General features: G+C 35.7%; 2 protein-coding genes across 2 annotated transcripts; one reads left to right on the top strand and one right to left on the bottom strand.

Moving 5' to 3' along the window:
- Positions 1-3,378: 3,378 nt before the first annotated feature.
- LOC132282427 (general transcription and DNA repair factor IIH helicase subunit XPB1) lies at positions 3,379-14,303 on the bottom strand. Its single transcript, XM_059784100.1, has 20 exons — positions 14,127-14,303; positions 13,952-13,995; positions 13,780-13,855; positions 13,512-13,674; positions 13,194-13,416; positions 13,029-13,085; positions 12,278-12,421; positions 8,793-8,873; positions 8,597-8,684; positions 6,926-7,263; positions 6,755-6,830; positions 6,473-6,666; positions 6,093-6,256; positions 5,876-5,948; positions 5,330-5,443; positions 4,706-4,786; positions 4,425-4,484; positions 4,149-4,232; positions 3,931-4,073; positions 3,379-3,788 (listed from the first exon to the last, which is right to left on the bottom strand). Exons 1-20 carry the CDS (start codon positions 14,134-14,136, stop codon positions 3,701-3,703), a joined length of 2,301 nt encoding a protein of 766 aa, XP_059640083.1. The 5' UTR covers positions 14,137-14,303; the 3' UTR covers positions 3,379-3,700.
- Positions 14,304-15,098: 795 nt separating this feature from the next.
- LOC132280770 (beta-adaptin-like protein B) lies at positions 15,099-24,923 on the top strand. Its single transcript, XM_059782506.1, has 15 exons — positions 15,099-15,265; positions 17,221-17,418; positions 19,128-19,241; positions 19,409-19,659; positions 20,614-20,749; positions 20,891-21,070; positions 21,185-21,277; positions 21,362-21,573; positions 21,713-21,776; positions 21,866-22,045; positions 22,298-22,390; positions 22,839-23,257; positions 23,549-23,738; positions 23,816-24,019; positions 24,369-24,923. The coding sequence occupies exons 1-15, from the start codon at positions 15,179-15,181 to the stop codon at positions 24,669-24,671; spliced, it is 2,724 nt and encodes a 907-aa protein (XP_059638489.1). The 5' UTR covers positions 15,099-15,178; the 3' UTR covers positions 24,672-24,923.
- Positions 24,924-26,165: the final 1,242 nt, after the last annotated feature.

The following is a 26,165-nucleotide window of genomic DNA, read 5'->3' as shown; positions in this document are numbered from 1 at the left end:
TCCCAATTCTTTAAGTGGCAGGTTCTCCAATCAAGATCAGTCAAGGCCCTCAAGTCATTTCCCAAGATTGAAGCATACTTTATTTCTACTGCTGTTTCAACCCTTTTTGGTGTTGTCAAATCCACAGTTATCCATTTCCCTCCTGTTTTCCCGGGAAAATTAGCTACCAAACAAGCCCTCTCTTTCTCCCTCCAAAATAAGGTAGAAAAGAAGGGAAATAGAAGTTGTTGAGACTGAACATGTAAATAAAAATTAAGGTACACTGTTTGTAAAAGTACTTCAGAAGTACCATTGCTTTTGAGAGCAAAAATTAGTACAGAATTTTTCTTTTTTTTTTTTGCTATGTAACCTTCAAAGAAAGAATCTAATTCCAAGATGCTTTCCAAGCAATACTTAGATTACTATGCTATATTTAATATATGAACTAGTTCAGATGGGAGATTCAAGCAATGCAATTAGATAGCGAGATTCGCGCTGTTGAACTGTCACAGCTTGTTAGCATTGCCCCTCCAAGGGACACATTACTTAATTTCACACCATAGGATGCTATATATGCAAAATGTGATCACACTTCAAATTGAATATACAAATAAGAGACATCTTGGAGATTTGGAAGCCAAAGTTGAGATTTCAGGACCATTTTAATCTTTTCTTTTCTTGAATCATGTCCAGAGTGGCCTTGAAGCATATATTCATGTACATTAATTATATCTAGGAATACAAGGACAGATGCTCTCATCTGTAGCTTGTAAAGTTCAAAATCTCACCAATAAATATCTTTCTAGTCATAACCCTCATCAAGCTTAGCATCTTCAATCAAGAATTGCCATAAGCTTAGCATCTTCAATCAACAAATGCCATAAGTTGACCAAGGTTCTATATTAAACATGATCATTTTTCTCTTAAAAGAAACCACAAAGACCCTAGTTTTCTTGCTTAGACTGACACCTAGCTTTGATAGAAAATTCACAAAATGCCACTGAAACCCCCAAACAAAGAAACATTAAAGCATCTTATGAAAGTTAGGGGAAAAAAGACTAACAATTGGACCGAATCTCATCCATTCACAGCTTTCCATCATGAACAGGTTTTTACTTTCAATCAAACCATCAGTTTTATGTATATGCATATGAGTGTGAGTGAATGAGTGTGTGTGTGTGTGTGTGTGTGAGAGAGAGAGAGAGAGGGGGGGGGGAGGGACAACCAACTTAATGGGGAGAGCAGAAACAAAAGAATGCTTATTAAATTGATTATCAGCACCCCAACTGAAAATGATTCCAATAACACACTTTTGACCAGGCCAATATGTGAAGAATTAATATTCAAGACAACTTCAATATCCTATCATTGCACTGCTATAGGTTATGATATGATTGGTGCTTAAATTTATTCCAAAGATGCCAAAGAGTTTGCATTAAAATAGAGATTGATAAAGTTGTCTACTCTACTACTCTACTGTCCTTTTTTCCAGTCCAAGAAAAAGGGTAGTCTTTGTTGGGCTATTGAAAAAATTCAATTTTCTTCAACATATTGTATTGATTTTTTATTTTTATTTTTTATTTTTTTGCACCAATTGTATTGATCAATGTTTCAATTATAATAGAGTTAATCTCATTAGTCATTACCATGCGCACGGGTGGTATAAAACTAGTGAGTAAAACAGTGGACTTGATTTATGTTTTTTTTAATTCTGTCCACAAAACAGACAAGAAAGTATCCATATGTCAGTATGATGAAACTTTTGATCAAAGCCAAACAGAATCATGAAAAGGGTTACCATGAAACACAAAACAATTTTGAACTTTGGAAGTGTTTTTACATTTGGCAAGGAATCATGTTAGGTGGTCATTCAACATATAGCAGCTTTGTTATTTGGTTTTGGTTATGTGGACTAGGATTAATTGAAGTCATTCATTACCATCCAGCCAATAAAATTATGTATAGTAGTACCAAAATTGCATAAATATAAAGTTTATGGTTACAAACTTACAATATAAAACACAAATCATTTGTTGTACAACACAAGTGTAATGTTTTACATACGAATTTCGAATTCTTTCCGGTGGAACAATAGAATATGTTTTGTTCAGATCGAGATACATTTCCAACTTTTTTGGTAAAGTACATTTCGAACTAGACAAAACATGATATACTCTTCGAAGATTTTATTTAAAGCTCTCAAATGGCTTCTTGTTGACTAAACCTCGAAATGGTTCTCTTCAAATGATTCGTACGGTTATTCTATTAAATTCTTTCTTATGATTTGCCCACTTAGTCCTCCTTTGCTGCAAATAATTTTTTATTTCTTCTTGTTGCCACTACTTAGGATTTGGAGGCGTACTGTGGTCCTTGTGAAGAAAAAGTGTTTTCTTTTCTAATTTGCTTTATATTCTTACATGAAAGAGCGTGTGTAAAGAGAGAGGGGTTGTATTTTGATGGTGTGATGAAGTGAATCTTTGCCTTGTTGGGTTCTTTCTTCTTAAAAATAGTTGAAGTGACTTCCCATGGCGTGGATGGGGTGTTCATAATCAACTGCAATACGTTTGAGCACAAGGAATGTCCCAAAAGCAGTCAAATGCTATAAAGTCACCACCCTATGTCTATACAGGCTAGAAAGTTCCTCCAACGTGTGAAGAATCTAATATACACAAAGGCAACCATCAACTCACTCTCTCTCTCTCTCTCTCTCTCTCTATATATATATATATATATATATAACTTCTTCAAAGTGTGCTAGTTTGTGGGGTTTCTCACCAACTTCAAAGATGGTGACAAGGTTACTTCATCATTTTTATTCTCTTTCCAAAGGCATACATATCATTACCAAACGAAAAATGGAAGTGATCATCCATAGTCAATTTTATTTTATTTCTCAAAAAGAGAATATCTACGGTTATTGCGGGGTTCAGAGTGACCTCTGCATGAAGAGGTGATTTTTTTTTTTACAATCCATGAGAAAGGGTAAACATTGACCAATGTCCGAGTGAAAATTCACACCCCATTGCCACAATTTACTGCCTTGAAACAAGCAATTATATACCAATTCTGTTCAAGCTAATAAAAATGGTGTGTCTGTTTAGTTTAATTTTCTAAAAACAATTCTCAAGAATTCATAAACTCATTTTTCTAGCTGAATTTTCAGAACACAATTTTTGGAAAACAAAAAACTGTTTCTCACTTTCCACTTTCTAAACTGAACCAAACATGGCCTGTTTCCAAAATCCAAACCCACACTTCATCAAAGGATTATAATTCCGTATAACATCTTTTCCAAGGAAATGACTTGCATTTAAGAATTTAAGATAAGCTGAACCTCATCGATTCTCTCCCTCTTCATTTTTCATTTTCTTTCAAATGTTCAACCCACACACACACGGATTGCACATCACAAACTGCTTCATTTTTTTCTTAACAATTAAGTACACCCAAAGCAGGAGGCACCTAACCCTACAAAAGTAGAAAATTGGGCAACGGTGTGTTCTTCAGCCAAGAACAGAGGTACACCAGAGTCCCCATTTCAAATATACATATACCAGTAGTCTGTTTATTTCAAGGTAAACCAAACAGGTAATCTGTCGAGAAATTTACAATTACCCTACTCATATGACATCAAAGTGAAAAATAAAAAAATCACCATTCTGCACGGTTCGAAAGTTTGCTTAGCCATAACATTTAGATAGAAAATATCTCTTGGATGATCTTAAACATATCGTTTCTTGAATAGAACATGTCTCTTAGCTGGATCCTTGGGCTTTGCTTTCATCTGCCCAGAATGTTTCCGTCCAGTGCTACAAATAAGATAAAAAGATATATTAAGTAATGTAGTGGAAAAATCTGTGTACTTAAAAAGGCAATTAAAAGATCCAGAAACCATAATTGTAGGAAAGCGAAGATGAAATTATCCAAGGGTATAGAATGAGGTAACCATACTTGTACTCCATGTAAACCATCCCATGTGCTCCTGACATGGCACTCATAGATCCCGCAGAACGACGTGCTTTCTGAAGGGCTATGTCATCCGCATCATCTTCTAACTGCTCTAAACCAACCGCATCATCACCAGCACTCAGTACCTGTTATGTAACAGATTCAGTGAATTTGGCTGGTCAATCATGTCTCAGGCGACAAGGGAAAGCTAAGAGGAAAACCTTTGTGAGAAGTGCAAGTTGCTCATCGCGACTATTGTAGCTCAAATCAGCTCCAGAATCAGGTGGCGGCAAGCTTGTAATTACCTGTCAGTAGTTCTGATTAGGATCTATTCATGGGATGCAGAAGAAATTTATAGTTGATAAAAAAAATTTTAAAAAAATAAAAATAGAAGCAATCAAGCAAACAAACAATAGGTACATTGGTTGTAACCTCAAACAGAAGAGAGAGAACATCACACAACTCATACACACACAACATGATAGAAGGCTTTGTACCTTAAAGCTATAACCTTGATCAATCAAAAACTGCTGCCTTTTGGTAGAGTAGTACATCTCCTGCAGCCAACATAAGATAAAATTTAGTATATGATTACTCAAGAGAGAATCACGTGCATCATTGGTGAAAAGTTCTCCTAGAGTTCCGCCCTAAGACATAGTGGAAAAGCAAAATAGGATTTATGTAGCCGGTTACAAATAGTTGAGAAAAGCTCTGTTGTATTGAGTTTAAAATATATATATATATAGAAAATAGTTTGGCAATAGAAAAGAATGCATACCTGTGTATCTGTAGACACAAGGGAATAGAAAAATGCATTATACTCCTCTTTGCCACCTGCCAGCCGATCCTGAAGACGACCCTGTCAACCCAGTAACAAATTTGACATCAACAACACTAACCATGTTAAAAAATAAACTTAACTGGACAGCCTTGTATCATTGTATAGATCCACACGGTGGGTCAAATTGTTGAAACCATCAGCCACATCTCTATGGGGCTGCCTCAGCTTAAATAATTTATCAAAGAATTGCTTCAGGTTCAATTACAAACTTCTTCCTCATTTAAGACGGCCAAAATTATCATGGGGTAAATGGTATGTCTTGCCTTTGAGTGCCACCCTCCTCCCTCCTCTTTCGACATAGATATATACTCAATAGATATTCTGGATTACAGCTCCAATAGTTTAAAGGTATAATCACATTTTGGGACAGTGCTCTGTAAGCATGTTTAAGTGACAAAGTAGTTCTGAATTTAGTACTTCTTAAGATGGGATCAAGTTCATTTCCTCACCTCACAGAAAAGATCCCACTTGGCTTATTTATGCGGATAGAATCTGAAGAGGAGATAGGACTGACACACAACCACAATATCCAAGAACAAAAATAATGAAATAATAAATAACCTTAGCCCTAAGAATACGACCAAGCCGTTGGGCTTCTTGACGTCTTGAACCCGCATGTGACGAAATTTGAATGATCACATTTGCCTCGGGGATATCTATTGAATTATCACCCACCTGCGAATAACAAAGCAATAATATCAACCACTTGGGATAATAAGCCTGACTTTCCAAATGAGTATACTATGAAATATATAATGTATTTATGTATATATGCATATCATTATATATACAAATAAGATTAGAAAAATGGATAAAAAGTCGACTAATAACAACAACAAAATTCAGTTCTTGTATCAAAAAAGAATTTAAAACTTCCCACAAAATATCTTGAAAGAAGCAGGTTCCCACATTAACCCTACAACTAAATTCATTGACCACAATAAGCAAGCTTGTCCATGCACATCATCGCACAATCTGTCTATGCATCATGATCTATTTCAAAACAATGTACTTTTAATGGAAGATCATTGGAACTCAGAACACAAAATTGAACTTATTTGAAAATGCTGCAAAGCAAAATAATTAAATACTAATTATGCAAATTACCTTTGAAAGGAAAATAGTATTAACTTCACGAGTTCTTTTGAAAGCCTCAAGAATTTTTGTCCTTTCAATGTGGCTGCACATTGCACAAAAAACTAAAAATAAATAAATAAATAAACAATCGTTTTTAACGGATGTGAAACAGCAAAGCAAAAACTCTCTAAAAGGAATAGAAATCCTTGAAATGTTTAACAAAGAAAACAGATAAAATCCGCAAGACCTGGTAGCACCATAAATCATAGGTTTCCGGAGCTTCATTGCATACTCTGTGAGTGCAAAAAGATTGTCAGCAAAAACAATTATCTTATCACCGCGTTGCTGTTCATGAAACCGGATAAGAAACTCGCAAGCCCTGAACTTATTAGGATTCATCACATAGAGTGCCTGAAAATAAAGAGATAAATCACAACGTGTGAACCTTTTCCAAGGAAGAACAAGCTCAAAGAAAGTCTGACAAGCAGGCATAAAATTGACAGCCAGCCAATGGGACACTGAGGTTTCTCATATTTGCGCAACGGAAGTTCAAATATAAAATCATAAAACTGCAGAAACAACTTGCCATATATCTATTGAAAAATTAATAATAACAGGTTGACAAACCTGTTTTTTCTTAGAATTTTCTTTCTTCAGATATTCGGCAAAAAACTCCTTTGTCATTGGACACCACACTTCAGCACACTGTACATTTGCAATAAATCCTCCTTTCACTAAATCTATCCAATTTGCTTCATACAATTTGGGACCAATAAGGAAGTTCAGATCTGTTATCCTTTCATCCTCTCTCACGAGTGTTGCTGCAGTCAGTAAGTCAATTTTTTACTTTTCAGTAAAGGGTGAAAGCAAATTATTGGAGACACATCTCTATATTTGCCAAACACATACCAGTTAGCCCAAGTTTGCAATGAGATTTCGTAATGCTGATGACCTTTCTAAACATGTGAGCAGGAACCACATGCACCTGAACAAAAAAATGCATACCATATCCATAAAAATTAGAAGCATTTATACGTGTACTGCTTAAAAAGTAAACATCGACTGTAATGTAAGAATTACCTCATCCATGAGGAGCAATCCCCATTCTCTGTTCCTTATTTCCTCAATAATCTTTTCGGATTCTTCGGACCGTTTACCACCAAAAGCAACCATGTTATATGTTGTCACAACTACCCCAGCATTACCACGAAATCTTTCTTTGCTATCCGATGTGAAACGACATATTTGCTCATCTCGTATAGTTGACCACAACTTGAACTGAAACGCCCACTGATCCACAGAAACAGCATTTGTTGCCAAACAAAGGCAGCTCTTTCGTACTCGGCAGGCTGCAGAGACGCCCACTAGAGATTTTCCTGCACCACAGGGCAATACAATAATGCCAGATCTCGCCCTACCTGTAATGTCAAACAAAAAAATTTATTAAATTGCAAATAACAGAGTTTGACAACAGCATAAAGATGATCCCTTCACTGAGAAGCAACAATAATTTAAATGCATAACATGACGCCAATTTACAATATTTGCCACATGAAAACAAAAAAAAAATTTTTTTGCTAATTGCTCAACAATGAACAGCATAAATATACAACAAGACAATACAGGTGTCTGCAAAGATAGGAACAAATTCTTCATCTCAAAGTGTTCTATAAAAGTAGATAAATGTTATGAGAATGCTGATGGTTCCGAAATCACAATGTTGCAAGATACAAAAAAAGAATTCATCCTTCCAATTGTTATCATTAGTAATGGAACTAATTTTCTAGAAATCAAGTAACATAGACAATTAATATTGCGATTGATGCAGAGGTGCTGCCTGTGCTGCCCCCACTCGTAGAGTAAAATTTAGCCGAATGAAAAGACCCATATTTACTGACAACTTGGAATTGTCAACATAAATTCTTTATTTCCCTTGCTATTCAACTATGCCTACAATATTTTTTTCTTTTCTTTTGGGAAATAACACACAGCCACTTGAACCCTCAACTTTTCACTATGGGAGATAAGTTCGTTATCATATCTACAAAACCATACCCGCCGTTGAATCAGGCACCACTTATCTGCAGTATTACCCCAGCCAGTGTCTTTTTTAGCCTCGCTCTTGTCCCGGTGATACCTCTGTCTACAGCTAAAACAAAACACACATCCTAACAAGTATGATCCTTGGAAAAAAATTTTCTTATCCTCAATTGCTGCCATACCTTCAATATTTCAAAAGCGTATTCATTTCTTATTTTATCCTCTCTTGCATTGCCTCTCATCTGTCTCAAAATCCTCATTTCAATTACAGAAACACTATAGGAATATGTTTTATGGATCCAAACAATCGGCATCAAAATGCATGGTCGACGATACAAAAGTCCTATATTATCTCACCTTAACTTAGTGGGTTTAGAGAGAGAGAAAGAGAGAGAGAGAGGCCCAAGTCTGAGCATAGATGCAGAGAAGAGTGAATAATTGTCCTCTTTTAAGAATGTTTATAGGATAGAGTTGTTTAAGAAATTAGAATAAGAAAGCATTGATGATGTGTGCAAGAATTCACAAAGAAAATGGAAAAAAAAAAAAAAAAAAAAAAAAAAAAAAAAAAAAAAACCTGTTTTGTGCAAAGAAGGGTGACCGTTTGTTTATCTTCAACTCTAAAAGGTGGCACTTATGCACATGCAACTAATAATGCAAGCATGTAATTGGAAGATCATTTTTTAAGAGATGGGCGCGTAACCACAACATTACCATTTCCAAACATCTTGCTAAGACTCTTTTCTTGATATGGCCGAGGTTGTGCTTGAGGCTTCAGCTCCATGTCTAGGTCAGGATTAACCTGGTGGAAATGAGCGATTAATACAGCAAAAAACACAAAATTACAAGATTGACTAAACAGTCATCTTGTAGTTCCTAAAGCAGGGGCAAAAGTTGAAAAATAACTCACATTATCATTTCTGAAGTCATACTCCTCCAACATGGGATAGTTTAGAGCATTGGGCAAGCAACGTTGCTTTACATTTTCAACCTGTCAATATAGAACATAGTTCAAGAATATGATCTTTCCATAAGAGAACACAAAAACATAATTTTATAATGACTAATTTTACACCATGTTATCATACTTCTGGTGCGCAACAACTCAAATTTTCCATAAGTGGATGATTCTGTTTTATTTCTATAAGAGTAATACAAGTAAGCCTATATACTAAATTAATCTCCGGATTTAAAAACAGAACAAGTACACATATAAACGAAATTGCCAAAAAATATGGAAAGAAAGCACAAGAGTGGATCGTGCATAGATACAACATGGGAGAGGTCAGTGGAACTCCTAGAGTAAGACCCCTCCGCAGATAAAACAGAACTGTCAGCCTAAAGGCTCTCTAACCGAGCTTAACTTGGTAATTTTGATGATTGTAATATATTAGTGCAAGTATTTAACTATTTGCTTGAGTGTGTGTATATCAGTTAAGCACATAAACTCAGGTTCATAGGAAGGATCAAGATGCTCTTTCCATAATGATTGCCTGAATAAAGAAAGGAATGGCACCGCGGTCCATAATGATCGAGCTGTGTCGGCTCCGCCTCCATCTACACAGGCCGGAGAGATATCAGTCCATCTGATCCATGGAGCAAAAGCTCGCTAAAACTATCTCCTCAAACTTCAGAGACTTATGCATGACAAGAGAGTGAAGCCAGAGCTACTCAAGAATTGAGATGATCAATCAAAATATGCCTATCCGATTAATCAAGACTTGGATAGATTAGTTCTCAGTGAGTGATTAGATTTAATATAAAGTCGTAATTTAGTAACTACATGTTAAATGCTCATCCACTGTCTTCATCTCATCCATATTAGTTTAAGTCTTTAGAGAGTCAAGCCAAGGACTGCTTGTCCTGCTACATATAGTTTAAGTCTTTAGAAAGTCAAGCCAAGGGACTGTTTGTCCTGCTATCTATGACTTAATTAAATATTGGATGTACTGCTGTATATTCCAGTATATAGGGCTCTAGGCTCACTTGCACTAGAAGCCAAGACACCTAAAGAGATGAGCAAGTTCCTAAGTCTAGTCTTAATTATGCACAATGACATGTCAAGTGGAGTAGATATTTATCCCAGCCACAATACCATAAGTCCTCGTGTAGGAGATATCTTCCAAATCAAATCTTATTAGGTTTGGTTGATTCAGCTGCCGAATCATATCCAATGGTAGTCCCATAAATATCAAAACCAAATCAACTTATAGCCTTGGCTGGCTAGTACATAGCACACTCCTCAGTTCAAATTCCCAAAATTTGAATTAGTTTGAACTAGTTTGAATTATTTTGAATCTGTTTGATGACATCAGCAAGGTCTGAAAAAGTAGTCAAGCTCTATGACTAACACCTGTCCTCAAGACGACCCCAAAGACGTCTTGACTTTGCGTTGATTATTTCTGTTTAAACACACCACGACCTGTTCCAACGGTAATAACTTTCAAAAGGGCTATAAATATCACTTCATCCTCAACCTAAGAACTTGAGAGCAGTAGTGTGCTGTCCTCCATTTTTCAATAATGTGAGTGTAGAGTGAAATCCGAGTACACCCACCAGTAATCAAGTGAGTTGAGCGTAAGCGTTTTGAGTATGCATTTTTAGTACTCTTGTGAGTTTTGAGTTATAGTGAGCGCGCCTTTTTATGTGCTCTTATGAGTTTTGAGTGTGAGTGAAAGTACATTTCCCAGTACTCATGAGATGCGAAATCGAGTGCAGAGACCAGCCTCGTGTAGTTGAGTTAAGTGAAATTAAAGTACTTAGACCAGTACTTTTGTGAGTGAGACATTAGGTACTGATTCAAATACTCCAATAGGTGAGCGAGTGATTGAGAGAATGCTGATGATCGAGGCACGCCACAGTGAAGTTCAAATAGGATAGTTTTCAGATCCAATCCTGTGCAAACAAGGTCTCTCGTCAGATTAACCACATTCAAACACCCATACACTTCATGTCATATGGCTCATCCTGCATTTACCAGTGTCCAGCTTTTACCATGATCTACTACCTCCATGACTCTAGGTTGTGAGCTTATCATGTATATGTCTATTAAGGGACATTCTTATTGTTCTCTCTAGCCTGAGAGTAGAAGTCCAAGTGGTTCACTTGGTAAATGGGCTGCTCGTGGAAGCATTTGTAGTGGGTTACTTCTGAACCCTGAAAGAGGATATGACCCTGGACATCTTAAAAACTAGGAGGGTTGTGCTCTTGAACTTGGGAAGATCTGCAAAGGAGTGAGTTACTCTTTAGCTCGTAAAAAGGGGAGCTCGCCTTCGGCCTAATGTGAAGTGCAAAGGCTTGCTTTCATCTTTCACGTGAAAGCATTAATGGAATCCTTGGGAGGTTTTCTCAAGGCATGGACGTTAGTGACAATGACGGTACCGAACCATGTTAAAAGCTATGGTGTTAGTTGGTTTGCATTTCTCTAACCTTTAACCTTATGTGTCTTTTATTTAAATCCTATACTAAACTGTTTCATGCACATTACAAATTTAATTTCCGTATAATTATTAGTTTGTCATGTATGATTTTGATTAAGAGTAATGACTCAGGTTTTTAGCTTTTTATTAACTATCTTGTATATTCAATCAATACAAGTATTCATGCCTTTAGCAAGTAATCAATTGATGGTGCATAAATATGTAATACATATGTAGCTTATAATCTTCCAAAGAAGTTCTCAAAAGCTTCAATCTTACATATGCATTTAAAGACAAGACTTAATAAAAATAAGTTAAAATCTATTGCATTAGAATCAGAGTAAGACGTCTTCATATGACAGAAATACAACAAGGGTTGTAACCCATCAAGACATCTACATAGGTCAAGTCTAAATCAAACATGATCATAAGTTCACATAACTCATAAGTGTCAATGATAAATAAGATTTAGTGTTTGTCACACGCTACTTAGGCAACCAAAAATATCAAGATACTGAGGATTCAAGGTTAAAGTTAAACAGTAATTTACTTTGGAGTCAAATTAGGAATTAGGATATCTCAAAAGTATCCTCCTTTAAAAGAGGAGTAACATGCAACACCCCCCCCCCCCTCCTCTCTCTCGGGTTCTTGTTTGGTCCAAAAATATAACTAATTTCTCATGTTAAGCTGGACGGTTTGAACAATCTACAACTGAAATAACTAAAATATACCAGTAAACAGCCTATAATTGGACTCCAATAAAACTGACATGGACCGAGCTTTTCAAGCTAATGATGTGGATTTTATAATCGCGGTGCAAAATTATAAAAATTGTTTAATTATCAAAAAAAAAATTAAAATAATAAAAAATATAACTTATGCATTTTGAACTAAAAAAGTTCCCTTAAAGGATTGAAGTCACACAGCCTATGTATACTACAAGTTGGTCCGTTTAGAAGGATTGCACAAAATTTACCTGATTAGGGTCAACTTCAAATGAATGAATTTCTTTTTCTTCAGCTGCAGCGGCCAATTCTGCTTCTTTTAGCAACTCATCGTGCCCACCTTCAATTTCACCTAGTGATTTGCTAATTGTGAAACCATCACTTCCATGTAGCCCCTGGACAAGACCCATAAACAAATGCATTCAAAAAAATAAGTCGGGAAACGTGATTTGAAGAAAAAAGAAGAGTAGGAATAAAATTGTTTTGTTCCCACAGAAAAATGAAGTTGTGATGTTGAAGGAAAATGTTTAAGAAACAAAAAAGGAAGAGTTGTGATGTTAAAGCCTTAAAGGCAAATGTTTAATAAATAAAAAAGGAGCAATTTGAAATCTACCATACGAATGCTCATCAACAGTGATGGAAGAAGTGAAGACTAGAAAAATCTTACAAAACAGACAGGTCTTGAAATTCAAAACATAGAAATGCACACATGCTCACACAAATATACACGCATGAGAAGACATAAATATATTGTACCAATCTATAGCATGCCCGGAGTCATACAACAGAAAATGCAAATTAACAAAGTACATTCTTCACTGACTGCATCGACAAAACTGTTCACCGAAAAGGGAAAAAATAACTTCAAACCAATTCTAATCAAAACATTAATAAGAAATTGAACCACTATCAAATTAATGCACAAAAATGGAATTATAAAATGTGAACATTGTCATGATGATATACACACTGCAACTATCAAACTTAATACTAAGCACAGACCTCAGGAGCAATCCTAGCTCGAGATATAGCTTCATCCTTGAGTAATTTCTTCAGTACCTGTCAATAACCATTGGCATCCACTTACAGCCCAATATTTCTATTAATCTCAATAACCCCCCACCCCAAACCACCCAAAAAAAAACAATTAAGGCCAAATCGTCTTGCCTCTGGGAATGGGGATTCAACGAAGTACCGGTTCTTCTTAAGTACAAGCTTAACTTTCCCATAATTCGCTGTAGAAGCATGTATGAAATCAATCATCTCTTTCGGGACCTTGGTCTTTGACAACATATTCAAAACACCTACAATGGTTTTAGTTTCAAGACCAATTGACACCGCCGCGTACAATGAGTGAGGAGTCAGGTTGTATTCGTGCATGGACTCAGGCCTATACGTCAAAATTCATACATATAAGTGTCCAATAATGCATTGCAAAATCAAATTTACAGAAGAACCCATGTACAAAATCTTATAAAATGAGACCTGCAAACAGGTTCAGCAATGGCAATAAGGAAATCATAAGCTTGTTTGTATAGATTAGAGAAAGTTTCGAGGAAGATTCGACCATCAGCGCAAGCCCATAAAGGCCGATCCTCATGATCAGGTTTAAGTTCTAGCATAGTGAAATCTCTCTTCTTTCCTTCACCTACACTCAATATAACTCAGTCACTCAATTCACCCAAGTTAATTCAAATCAAAACGATAAAAACGATAACAACTTGAAATTTTAAAATAGAGGACATAGATATACCATCTCGATTCTCATCATATAAATCTTCCCCATAGTAAGCGTCTTCATCATCTATTACTGTGGCCCTATTTTCGTCCTACATATAATGCCACCCAAACATAGAATAATTCAGTGAAATGATATATACACATCATAAATTTCAAAAAAGAAACAATTAGGGGATTTGAAGAACCTTGTTTGAAGATTTATGCTTTTTGCTAGGTCGGCCTTTGTCACCTGGAATGGCAAGATTGAATTATATAATATATACATATATCTAAATCTAAACACATGTAAACATGTAGGTACAGTTTAATCTTATAAATTAGGTTTTTCTACAGATAGATGATGAGGAATAGATGTAATACCGTGACCCATTATTACGATACAGATGATGATCAACTTGTCCGATTTTTAATGTGTACGTTGTTAGGGTTCTGTTTGTTCAATTGTGTGTATATATACAGGGAGATAGAGAAGATAGAGAGAAGGGATCGGTGTCCTTGTAGAATAAAGGAACCCGCTTGGAACTTGTTAGAAGAAATGATTTCAGATAACACTGTTTTATATTTATAGCTTATTGGAGGAAAAAACGCACACCATAATTTGGTGAACAAATAGATAAAAATAAATCAAATAAATAAATTACATTGACATACTTTAAAATTCCACAAATTCTCACACTACGAAATTATGCTACTCAATTTAATTTTAAGTATATCTCAGGGTATTAATAAAATAAATGTAATAATAATCTTGAAATTGGGAGGTATAATTTAATTGTAAATATCTCTTAGGGTATTAATAAAATGAATGTAATAGTAATTTTAAAATTAAAGGTAGGTAAATTCATTGGTTGGGGTATTACACTCTTGCTTATTGATATTTTTTTAATAAAAATAATTGTTTATGATTTTTTCCTCCCGTGTTCATAAGTAAACATAACTATCAAATAAATAAATCTAATTTATATATACCTTTGAAGGTAATAAATCTAGTATTTTCATCATCACCAAAATATGACAATGAATTCTAATTTGCCTTTATTTTGTATATCTTGTATTCTTAAAATAAATATAAGTACTCTATGGTCCATTGACGAATTAATATTACATAATTGATAACAATTCCATTGAAAATATTAGATATAAAACAAACTCAACACGGTTTCATAAGAAAATAAAACAAATTTTAGAATTTTTTTTTTTTTTGGGGGGGGGGGGGGGGTGGGCCTGTAAAATCTCTCGATCCGGTCTGATTATAGTGTAAACCGGTCGGACAAGTGACTCAACACGGTTCGGTCATAGAAATGCTCGTTTATTTGGTTTGGCATTCTGTATAAAGGGTACATTTCTCTTTCATCGACAATTGCTCTCTCACACAGACTGCTCCGCCGAGTTGTAGACTCAGCGAGTCAGAGATGAGCGGACACGACTCCAAATACTTCTCCACCACCAAGAAGGGTGAAATTCCTGAACTCAAAGAAGAGCTCAATTCTCAGTACAAGGTTCATCCCCCTCTCTCTATTTTCATTATCTGTGTATGTATATGTGCATCTGTTTATATATAGCACGTACGTATATTTTGATTTGATATTTCGAGCTTGGATTCACACCATTTTCTGGATGTGTATTTGATCTGCTTAATTGACGCTATCGATTTCACGCGTTTTCGCTATTAATTCACATAGTTTGTATCAGATCTATTGTTTCTTGTTTTTTCTGTTTTTGATTTATCATTTAGATCGACGCAATATTCTGTTGAATTTCATTCCACATTTTCAAGATTTCTGGATTGATTTTGGTGGTTGAGATTTGCGCTGATTGACCTTTGACTGCAAAATATTCGTTCTCTCTCTCCATCTAATACATATGCAGTGCGGTTTCCTTACTTAATTATAGAAAGTAAACTTCCTTTGGTTTCCTCACTCAAGCAATGGTCTCTAGAAGGCCATTACTCAGTCCCACCTTAATTGGGGTGCTGGGAGGGTAGATTGGAGCCAGATAACATTTGGTATTATTTTGCATAAAAGTAACTGCTCTCAATCAAATATGCATTCTCTATTAGTACGCTTATCATTGCATCACGAATAATTGATTGATACTGAAATGTACGAAATTTCTTGACAAAAATGAGGGGACAAAAACTAAGAAATATCTGTATTGCTAATTGGGTTTTTTTTATGAAGCTTACAAGAGTGATAAAAATATGTTAAATTGACCAATAGTTTGTTTGAGCATTACAACTAGCTTTTGAGGTATCAGTCTCCTAACCCAGTCATCCCTGACGCTCCAGTTCCGACACCTGGCCTAGGAGAGCGTATACAGACTTTGGAGGACGCCGTTGTCTCTCTTCGGTCCTCAAACCCTAGTTTATGTAGAAAAAGGTTATAGAGGTTGTAGATTGTTGGTTTGAGCTACACAACCACTCTTATCATTTGTTTAAGCTTGAATATTGGTGTTATACATTCATTTTAAAGTATTTGGTGAGTTGTGAGAGCTTGAAGGATCCAAACAAGGGTGTGGGAAATGATCTTTTATAGTAGCAGAGTTGAGTTTCTGGTAATCAATACACACACGCCATCCAGTGGTGGGTTTAGGAATACCTCTGGTGTGACGCTATGGCAACTGTCTTTTGTGTGGCTCAGGAACATCTTCAGAAAGCGATTGGTATGGGCGATCCTTATCTTTTGAGGTAGGAGACCTTGTCTTTCTTAAGATTTCTCCGCGCAAGGGACTTTTGATTGGAATCCGATTTGATCTGAGTCCAAACTAAATAGAATATGGATTGAGACATTTAGTCCAAGAACCTGTTAGTCCCACATGTAGCCCACCATAGCTACAGTGGACACAAGTTGCCAAAAACCACCCTCAAAGCAAAGGGATTCAATTTGTTTCTCAACACTGCCCATTCAAAAAAATTCTGTGTCATGCCCCTGTTCTTTTCTGTTTTGAATAGCTGAAGTGAATTCTTTGCTCAACTCCACTCCTATCACAGATTTTCCTCCATGGAAATCTAGATTAGAGTCTCTTCCACCACTTTCTAGTATTCCGCCTAGTCCTTCCTTAGAGTCTCCACCTAAGCTTGAGCTCGCTCCCTAACCTTGGGAGTTGGCTCTGTGACCAAGGGAGTTGGCTCCCTAATTCTATGGAGCCGGCTCTCTCTCTCACAGAGAGGCGTGGGCAAAAATCTTTGGGAGCCGGCAACAATAAAAATCTAAAATTCCAAAAATAAAATATAATAATTCGTGTTTTAAATATTCTATTCTAACCATCATTTAATCAATAAATTTAACTTAAAATGACAAAAATAAAAATAAAAAGAATCCAGGCAAGTGAATATAAATCCATTTAAATTGATGCTCCTGACTGCATAGTATGTTAAATTGAGCTCATGATAACCTTTTCTATATACTTTCTGAGTAATTATGTGATACCTGTTCTTCTTTTCTATGTCATGCAGGATAAGAGAAAAGATGCTGTAAAAAAGGTCATTGCTGCAATGACTGTCGGCAAGGATGTTTCATCACTGTTCACAGACGTTGTTAACTGCATGCAAACAGAAAATTTGGAGCTCAAAAAGCTTGTTTATCTATATCTCATAAATTATGCTAAAAGCCAACCTGACCTAGCTATACTTGCAGTAAATACATTTGTGAAGGTTAGAACCATGATGTGGTATAATTTTGTTCTCTTGCATTTTAACAATGTGACGGTCTTTTAGAAAATAATGCTAATATAGATGGTTTTGTCAGTGACTTTTTCTGTTGAATGTATGTTGTAGTTAACTTTTTATATCACTATTCATTTCCTTGACTGACCAAACAACTGCTTCCTTAGTGCTCATCCGACAGTTGCTCTAAAAAGGCAATTTCTTACCATGTAATATTTTATACCTGTATACTTGAAGAAACCTCCTAAACAATGAATATGCATATTTCCTAGGGAGAGATTATGTTGGTCTTTCTTTTTATATTTATATAAGTTGCCACTTTTTAAAATAAAGAAAACCATCCTGGTCTATTTATGTGACATGGCCATATTCCTGTTGTGGGGTTAGAGGATCCTCCACCCCAAAGTGTGGAAACTTTATGTTCTTTAGTCTGCACATGATTAGTGTCAGTTATTAATGTGTTCTTTTAGTTATGCATTAGAGGCTTGAGACATTTATTGTTGGTGGAATTTTATTGAAACATTTAAAAACTTTTGGGTTATGATGACTCAGTAGTTTGGTTGATTAATTTGTTTTACAAGATTTTAAATTCTAAGAATGCAGTTGATAAACAGAGTAAGAAGCACTCTAGTAGCTATTTGTAAGCTTAAAGTTGTTATTTAATATAGCAGCAACTTTTGTAGTTTTAGACATTTGAGTCATAAAATAAAATCTTAAGAGTTCGATGTAGCAAAGATTAAGACATGAGACAACGATATCGAAACTTAATTTGGTTTGTGTCAGGGAAATCCACCTATAAAGTTATTTTACATCTCAAGCAAATAAAAAAATAAAAACAAATAAAAAATAAAAAAATAAAAACAACTTATGCTTTATAGGATCAATAGGGATATAATGTGAGAAACATTACAAAAAAAAATACCAATTCGATATGTTGATGTGATTTAAGGACTTGGAAGAAGTGTAAACCAATAACAAATTGTGGAAAACTAGACAAGTGAATTTCTAATTATGGCTTAAACTACGGATCGGAATTGTTATTATTAGGGTAAAATGCAAAAAAGCCTCTTGAACTTTCTTGCATTTGCAAATAACGCTAAGTGATTATCAACTTGGCAAATAATTCCCTACACTCATGTAAAACCCTTCAAAATTCTAGAAAATGGATGGAAAATGGTCATGTGCACCTCACATGCTCATAAGTTTGCCATATTGTGATTTGTGACCATTATGGCCTTCACTACGGACCAAATTACCTCTGTACGGAAAACATACAGAAGGATCCATTTTTGGGACTTGAGTGCGGATAAATGGGGCGGGTTTTAGGGGCTTAGCTATATTTTGAACAAATTTGTAATATCAAAATTATTTTTTGACTCATTTTCTTCTTTTATTTTCTTTTTGTAAGGGACAGTTATGTAATCTTGGCCACCTCCGTTTTTTGAATGAATTTCTTTTATTCCTTAGGTTTTATGGTTGGATTATGCATGAATAAGAGATGCCTGGTTATTATTTTAAGGAACAAAGTTATGTTTTTTGTAATGTTTTTTTTTTCAAGACCAAATGTCTTTGAATATGTTGATTTATTGGTTTTTTTTTTTTTTTTTTTTTTTTTTCACATTGCTGAATTGACTTCTTTGAGTCTTTCAGTGGTATTTTAAAGATTTGAGCAAATTTTTTTTTTTTTTTTTTTGCAGGATTCACAGGATCCAAATCCCTTGATTCGTGCTTTGGCTGTACGCACAATGGGATGCATTCGTGTTGATAAAATTACAGAATATCTATGCGATCCCCTTCAGAGGTGTCTCAAGGTCTGCTTTTTATCATTTTTTTCCCTTGTTATGATTGGTATTAAGTTTTACTATTACACTATCTTCAATTACACAATTGCACATGTTGTCCATATATTAGAACTAATGTCTTGTGAAACTTTATTATCTCATCAATCACGATATCTTTTTCTTTAATTTTTTGTCAGGATGATGATCCATATGTTCGTAAGACGGCAGCTATATGTGTTGCTAAACTTTATGACATAAATGCTGAGCTAGTTGAGGATAGGGGGTTTCTGGAAGCTCTCAAGGATTTGATATCTGATAATAATCCCATGGTTGTAGCAAATGCTGTGGCAGCTCTTGCAGAGATTCAGGATAACAGTAGCAAACCCATTTTTGAGATCACTAGCAACACACTTGCAAAGCTCCTTACTGCTCTAAATGAATGCACAGAGTGAGTTTATGATTCCAAAATATGTTAGCTTCTTGGTAATTTGAGAATATTTGCTATAGTTTGACGTTTTAATATATTGCTTTCCAGTCAGTGTTATTTGTTTAATTAGTTGTTCTATTAGCGAATCTGGATAAAGGCTAAAGAGATGCTATCTTATTTACTCTACTTCACTGTTTGTAGATATTCCATGTCAAAGTGCTTTGTGTTGGTCTTTGCAGACCCCAAGTTTTACTTCAGCTGACATGTTTGGGTATTGGTAATCTAGAAATTGCTTTTGTTTTCACAATTGGTAGGGTGCCATTTTTTGTGTATGTCTCAGTTTTTTTTCCCCTCTTAATGGAATATTTGTTACTTTTTCAAATTCAGATAGGGCAGGTTGGTTAAAATAATTTTTTTGTTGCTCATTTGTATGAAGTACATAATGTAGATATTTTGTGGTCTTGGAGCTATTGTTATGCAACTTTAGCTGTTTTCTTTTAATATGGTTCAAACCGGCAACTTTTCATAATAAGATCTGGAGTGATGTTCTAAATGAGATCTGTTCTCTGTTCGATTTTCCCCGTTCTCAGTTCTCTTGTTCTCGAGTTGAAGGAATGTCTCTCTTGAACATTCCTGTGCCATTAACTTGAGGTTGCTGTTAACTACACAAGGGATGACAATTGAATAAGGAAAGAAATCACTTTGGGATAGGAATAGGTCTAACTCGCCTGGATTATATCAGTAATTAGATGGTCTGTTGTATTCATTAGAAACAATGCTCACAATGGGTTTGTGGCTGATCCTAGCTTTATTGTCTACCACTATTGCAATGTAAATTTTACTAAACCTACATGTTATCCTTGAAAATAATGATTGGTTTAATCCCTTTATTGTGGTCATGAGTTCAAATTGTAAGACCTTGTCAATAATAACCTTCTGCTTTGCTAATTGAATGCTAATTATGAACGAGTTCAGGTGGGGTCAAGTTTTCATATTGGATTCTCTTTCCAAGTATAAGGCAGCAGATGCTCGTGAAGCTGAAAATATAGTGGAGCGTGTTACTCCAAGACTACAGCATGCAAATTGTGCAGTTGTGCTTTCAGCTGTTAAGGTGACATTCGTTTCTTTTGATTAACTTGGTTGATTAATGCCATTAGTAATTCCTCACTTATCATTTATTGGTGAATATTCATTATTAAAAATCTTTTCCACTTTTTATTTCTTTATCGACTTTTTTGTTCTTGTCTTGCAGATGATCCTCCAACAAATGGAACTCATCACCAGTACCGATGTGGTTCGAAATCTTTGCAAGAAAATGGCTCCTCCTCTTGTGACTTTACTTTCCGCAGAACCTGAGATTCAATATGTTGCATTGCGGAACATCAACCTTATTGTACAAAGGCGCCCAACAATCCTTGCCCATGAAATAAAGGTGATTTATGCTTGATGTAGCTGCAGAAACTGTTTTTTAGGTTCACTTTTTTCTTCTTGTAGTAATATTTCATGTAATGCGGGTGTAGCTGTTGAAGTCATTTTCTGTTGCTAGGTTTTTTTCTGCAAGTACAATGACCCTATTTATGTGAAGATGGAAAAGTTAGAGATCATGATAAAGCTTGCTTCAGACCGAAATATAGACCAAGTAAGCAAATTTTGATATGACTTGTTCATCTTATTCTCTCTCAGATTTGGTTTGGTTATTATATTCCTTTGATGTGGTTTGCAGGTTTTGTTGGAGTTCAAAGAGTATGCTACCGAAGTAGATGTAGATTTTGTGAGAAAGGCTGTCCGTGCAATTGGGCGCTGTGCCATCAAATTAGAGAGAGCAGCTGAGCGGTGCATTAGTGTTTTGCTTGAGCTTATCAAGATTAAAGTAAACTATGTTGTCCAAGAAGCTATTATAGTCATCAAAGACATTTTTAGGAGATATCCTAACACGTAAATCTTTTGTCCACTGTTTTGTTTTGTTTTGTTTTGTTTTTTTTTTTTTTTTTTTTGTTCTTTTAGTGGCCATATTATTGCTTTGACATTGTCGCGGAGTGATTCATGTCTTTCCAAACTTGTTCTTGATTCGCAGCTATGAGTCCATCATTGCTACGCTTTGTGAGAGCTTGGACACTTTAGATGAGCCTGAGGCAAAGGTACTTTGAAACAATTGCAAGGCTTTGGCCTTATGATTGCTTGTGTTTCCCACAATTCCCATTCCACAAGTTCTTATTTCTTTTCACAGGCATCAATGATCTGGATAATTGGTGAATATGCGGAAAGAATTGACAATGCTGATGAGCTCCTTGAAAGCTTTTTGGAGAGTTTTCCTGAGGAACCTGCACTAGTCCAGTTGCAGTTGCTGACAGCAACAGTCAAACTCTTTCTTAAGAAGCCAACTGAAGGCCCACAGCAGATGATTCAGGCACGTGCTTTGAGTTTGATTGTGTTTATCAGATTCTCATTTATTTTATTTTTTAAAAATCAAAGATGTCCCCATTCCCCCTTCCCTCCATTGCCTTTGAAATCAAAATTGGCCTTTTGAAATACTGCTTGCGCCCTTTGGCTCTGATTTGGTCAGAGCACTATAATCTCAATGGCTAGTAGTTAACTTGGCTTAGAAATTTTGATTTGCATGTTTTCAAGTTGATTCTTATAATGTATCATCCTCTTTTAGGTCGTGTTGAATAATGCCACTGTGGAAACTGACAATCCTGATTTGCGTGATCGGGCCTACATATATTGGCGTCTTCTATCAACTGATCCTGAGGTGTGTATTACGTAAAATCAATTGTAGTATCTCTTTCTACCCATTCTTTAATGCCCTGTATGGTTACCACTGCTACACTAATACTAGAAATGCTTACTGGGGTATGATGCCATAAGATTTTCTTTTGGAGTCCTTGTCATATGTCATGCTTGCACAACTTCTAGGGCCACCTTTGCAGAAGGCATATAAAACCTCATCTCATTCTCTTTGGTTTAAGCGTCTTCTTACCTTCATGAATCGTAGTTGAACTTTTGCTTGTGCCGTTCTGAAAGTTTTCTCCGTGAACAAAGCCACTTCCAAATTTGTGTGAGAGTAGAGATGTGCCAGTTGTAGTTTTAATTGTCAATCTGGACTCCTGGTGCAACTGTGCATTGAAATGGGCAATGTTAGAGCCATATACAATTGTTAATTCATTATGTACTTTTTTTTCCTTCCCTCTCCTTCTCAGGCAGCTAAAGATGTCGTGTTAGCTGAGAAGCCCGTGATCGCTGACGATTCAAACCAACTCGATCCTTCTCTACTTGATGAGCTTCTTGCAAATATAGCTACTTTGGCCTCTGTGTATCACAAACCTCCGGATGCATTTGTGACCCGTGTAAAGACTGCCCAGAAAACAGAAGAAGATGACTATCCTGATGGGAGTGAAACTGGGTATTCTGATACACCTTCCCATGCACTTGATAGTGGTGCATCACCACCTGCTACGTCAAGTCCGTATGCCGCAGCAAGGCAACCAGCACCTGCACCAGTTGCACCTGCAGCTCCGGCTCCTGTGCCAGATTTACTCGGTGATCTTATAGGCCTGGATAATAGCAACAATGAGAATAATGCTATTGTATCTTCAGATCAGCCTGCAGCACCTGTTGGGTAAGTAAGGTGGAATTCATAATTATTTTTATAATAGATTGTTGTGATGCATAGTGATCAGATATGGAATTTTTTTGCAATTCAAGTTAGAAATTCAAATGTTGAATTTTTTGGAATTGTTTTAATGGGTATTCCATACCGGGGAATTATCTGTACTACTAATGATAACTTTCTAGTTTTCATCAATGGTTTTGAGTTTTTAGAACTTGGTAGGATGTGCTTTCTGAAAACTCAGTGTTTGTTCGTGCACCTATGAATGCACAACTCTTAGATTTCTGGCTTTGATTGCAGCCCACCTTTACCCATTCTGTTACCGGCATCAACTGGTCAAGGGTTTCAAATCAGTGCACAGCTGATACGAAGAGATGGTCAAATATTTTACAGTTTATTGTTTGAGAACAACTCACAGACTCCCCTTGATGGGTTTATGATTCAGTTCAACAAGAATACATTTGGTCTTGCTGCTGCTGGACCACTTCAAGTAGGTATTGCTTACATTAATCATGGAACAGATTTTTACAAGGTTGAGTTCTAAATTGATGTTTTATTGTTAATCAGGTCCCACAATTGCTACCTGGGACATCAGCAAGGACTCTTCTGCCGATGGTTTTGTTCCAGAATATAGCTCCTGGTCCTCCGAGCACACTTTTGCAGGTTGCTGTGAAAAATAATCAACAGCCTGTGTGGTACTTCAATGATAAGTTCTCATTGCTGGCATTCTTCACTGAGGATGGTAGAATGGAACGTTCTTCCTTTCTTGAGGTAAATAATATATTGTTAGATCTAAATTTTCAATGGCATCATGTGCCTCGGTTGATGAACTCATGATGATTGCTCCAGTCTTCCTCTTTATTATATTGACCGTCGGTATGGAAAAATTCTGAAGCAGTGCCTTCTGGGAAAAAATATTTTAGAATATTGGACAACTCAGGAAATATCCAATATGTGTGAAGATATCATTTGCTTCATTTTGGCTGGAGTTTATGAACACAAATCATGCTCTATCTGGGAGAACAAAGTATTCTGCCATCATTTAGGCAGAGATGTTCCATTATGTAGTTTGATTGTAGCAAATGGATTGTAATTCTTTTACATTTCTCTCAAATTGCAGACATGGAAGTCCTTACCTGATTCAAATGAGGTTTCTAAGGACTTTCCCAGTATTGTGTTGAATAGTGTGGAAACAACCTTAGACCAGCTGGCTGCATCAAATATGTTCTTCATCGCCAAGCGTAAGAACGCAAATCAGGACGTGTTGTATCTTTCTGCTAAGATCCCTCGAGGAATCCCCTTCTTGATTGAGCTCACAGCAGTTGTTGAAAACCCTGGGCTCAAATGTGCGATCAAAACTCCAAACCCGGAAATGGCCCCTCATTTCTTTGAAGCCCTTGAGATTCTCCTCAAGAGTAGTTGATTATATTTCCCGTCCTTTTTCCCCTACACTTTTCATTTCTCAATTTCTTTTTGTTTACATTTTTCCTTTGGGTTTTGGGGTTGGGGCTGATATTTGCAGCTGTATAATATTTAGGATACTCAAAATCTGGTTGGTTTTTCCCGCTTCTAGTCCATTTAATACCTGTCCAGGCCTGTGATTGAATTGTATTGATAAAAATGAGTTTTTGTGATTGAATTTAATTTTGATAAAATTGAGATTTTGTTGCACAAACTTCCCATTTTGTAGTCTTAACTGCTTATTACAATGGATGTGGATCTGTACATATGCTTTGTGTTTAGGTCTCGAGATTTCAATTCCATTCCTTTTACATCCATGATCACCAATAGTGTTCTAACTTTGATATCACTTTTATATGACATCTGTTAATGCATGTGTTCTGTATCGTCATTGTTAAAACAACAGGTCCTCAGTTGGCTATCTATTTGAGATTCTGAACCCAACTAGTTGTGGTCAATCCATTATGGTTTGTCATTTCGTTTGTGATTAAATTCATGTAGGTCCCTAGATGAATGGGATCTACTTAAAAAAGTATGGTAAGCTCTACATCCATGAGTATATGATTAAGATTTTGTTTGCAAGCTAAATATGATTGTTAGGATGAAATTGGTATGTGAATTGATATTTGGTTCATTCTATTCTCTCAAATGTAATTTTTAACTTCAATAATATTTGATGGGGAAAACGATTTGTATAAACCGTTGCGAGTTCCCATATTTCCGGAAGATCATATTAAATTTTTTTTTTTTTTTTTTGGCAGCTCATATATTTGGATGGTTATGCACCTTATGGTCGTGTGTTCACACTAGTATGTAATTTAATAGCTGTTCAAAAGCTTAAGCCACCCCAATTCATATACTAATTTCAGCCGGGACACTATTAACATTGTCTTCCACTCGAATTCGCAATGTTTATTACGTAATCAAATTACCTACTCAATCCGGAGACTTGGCGTGATACTAGATCAAAAATTGAATAACGATGTGTTTACATATAATAACAAAATAACAACATTGACACGTAAAATAATAAACACCTTGATACTGAGTAACAAATCTGTTGAGTAACCGATGTTGACACATTGGGCACATTTAATAATGATATTAGTGTGAGTGGGGAGTAGATGACAGACTCCACCCCTTATTACTCATGTAATTTTTGGAAGGAAAATGATAAGGTCACCGAATGATTTCCCGATTAAATCCTGAATCTGACGTGTTTTTGTTTATTTCATCTACTTAAATAATTTTTAAAAAATAATTGTTTAACAATGATAAGTATAACCAATTAAGTCAAATTCGATGTTAATTATGGAATTTATTTTTGATCTCCTTATCATTACTCTTTTTGGAATACGTTTTTTACTTTTTCATTACTTTTTGTGGGTCTTACATTTTTCTCTTTTTCCCTCTGTCAAACATTTTACTGACGTGGATATTGACTAAACTTTAAGTT

The sequence above is a fragment of the Cornus florida genome, unplaced genomic scaffold, assembly GCF_030987335.1.
Source record: "Cornus florida cultivar Cherokee Brave unplaced genomic scaffold, ASM3098733v1 CherokeeBrave_3.0.0_Hap2_Chr11, whole genome shotgun sequence".
In the NCBI taxonomy this organism is placed as follows: domain Eukaryota; kingdom Viridiplantae; phylum Streptophyta; class Magnoliopsida; order Cornales; family Cornaceae; genus Cornus; species Cornus florida.
The sequence above is the reverse complement of the archived record's forward strand: the minus strand, read 5'-3'. Positions and strand labels throughout refer to the sequence as shown.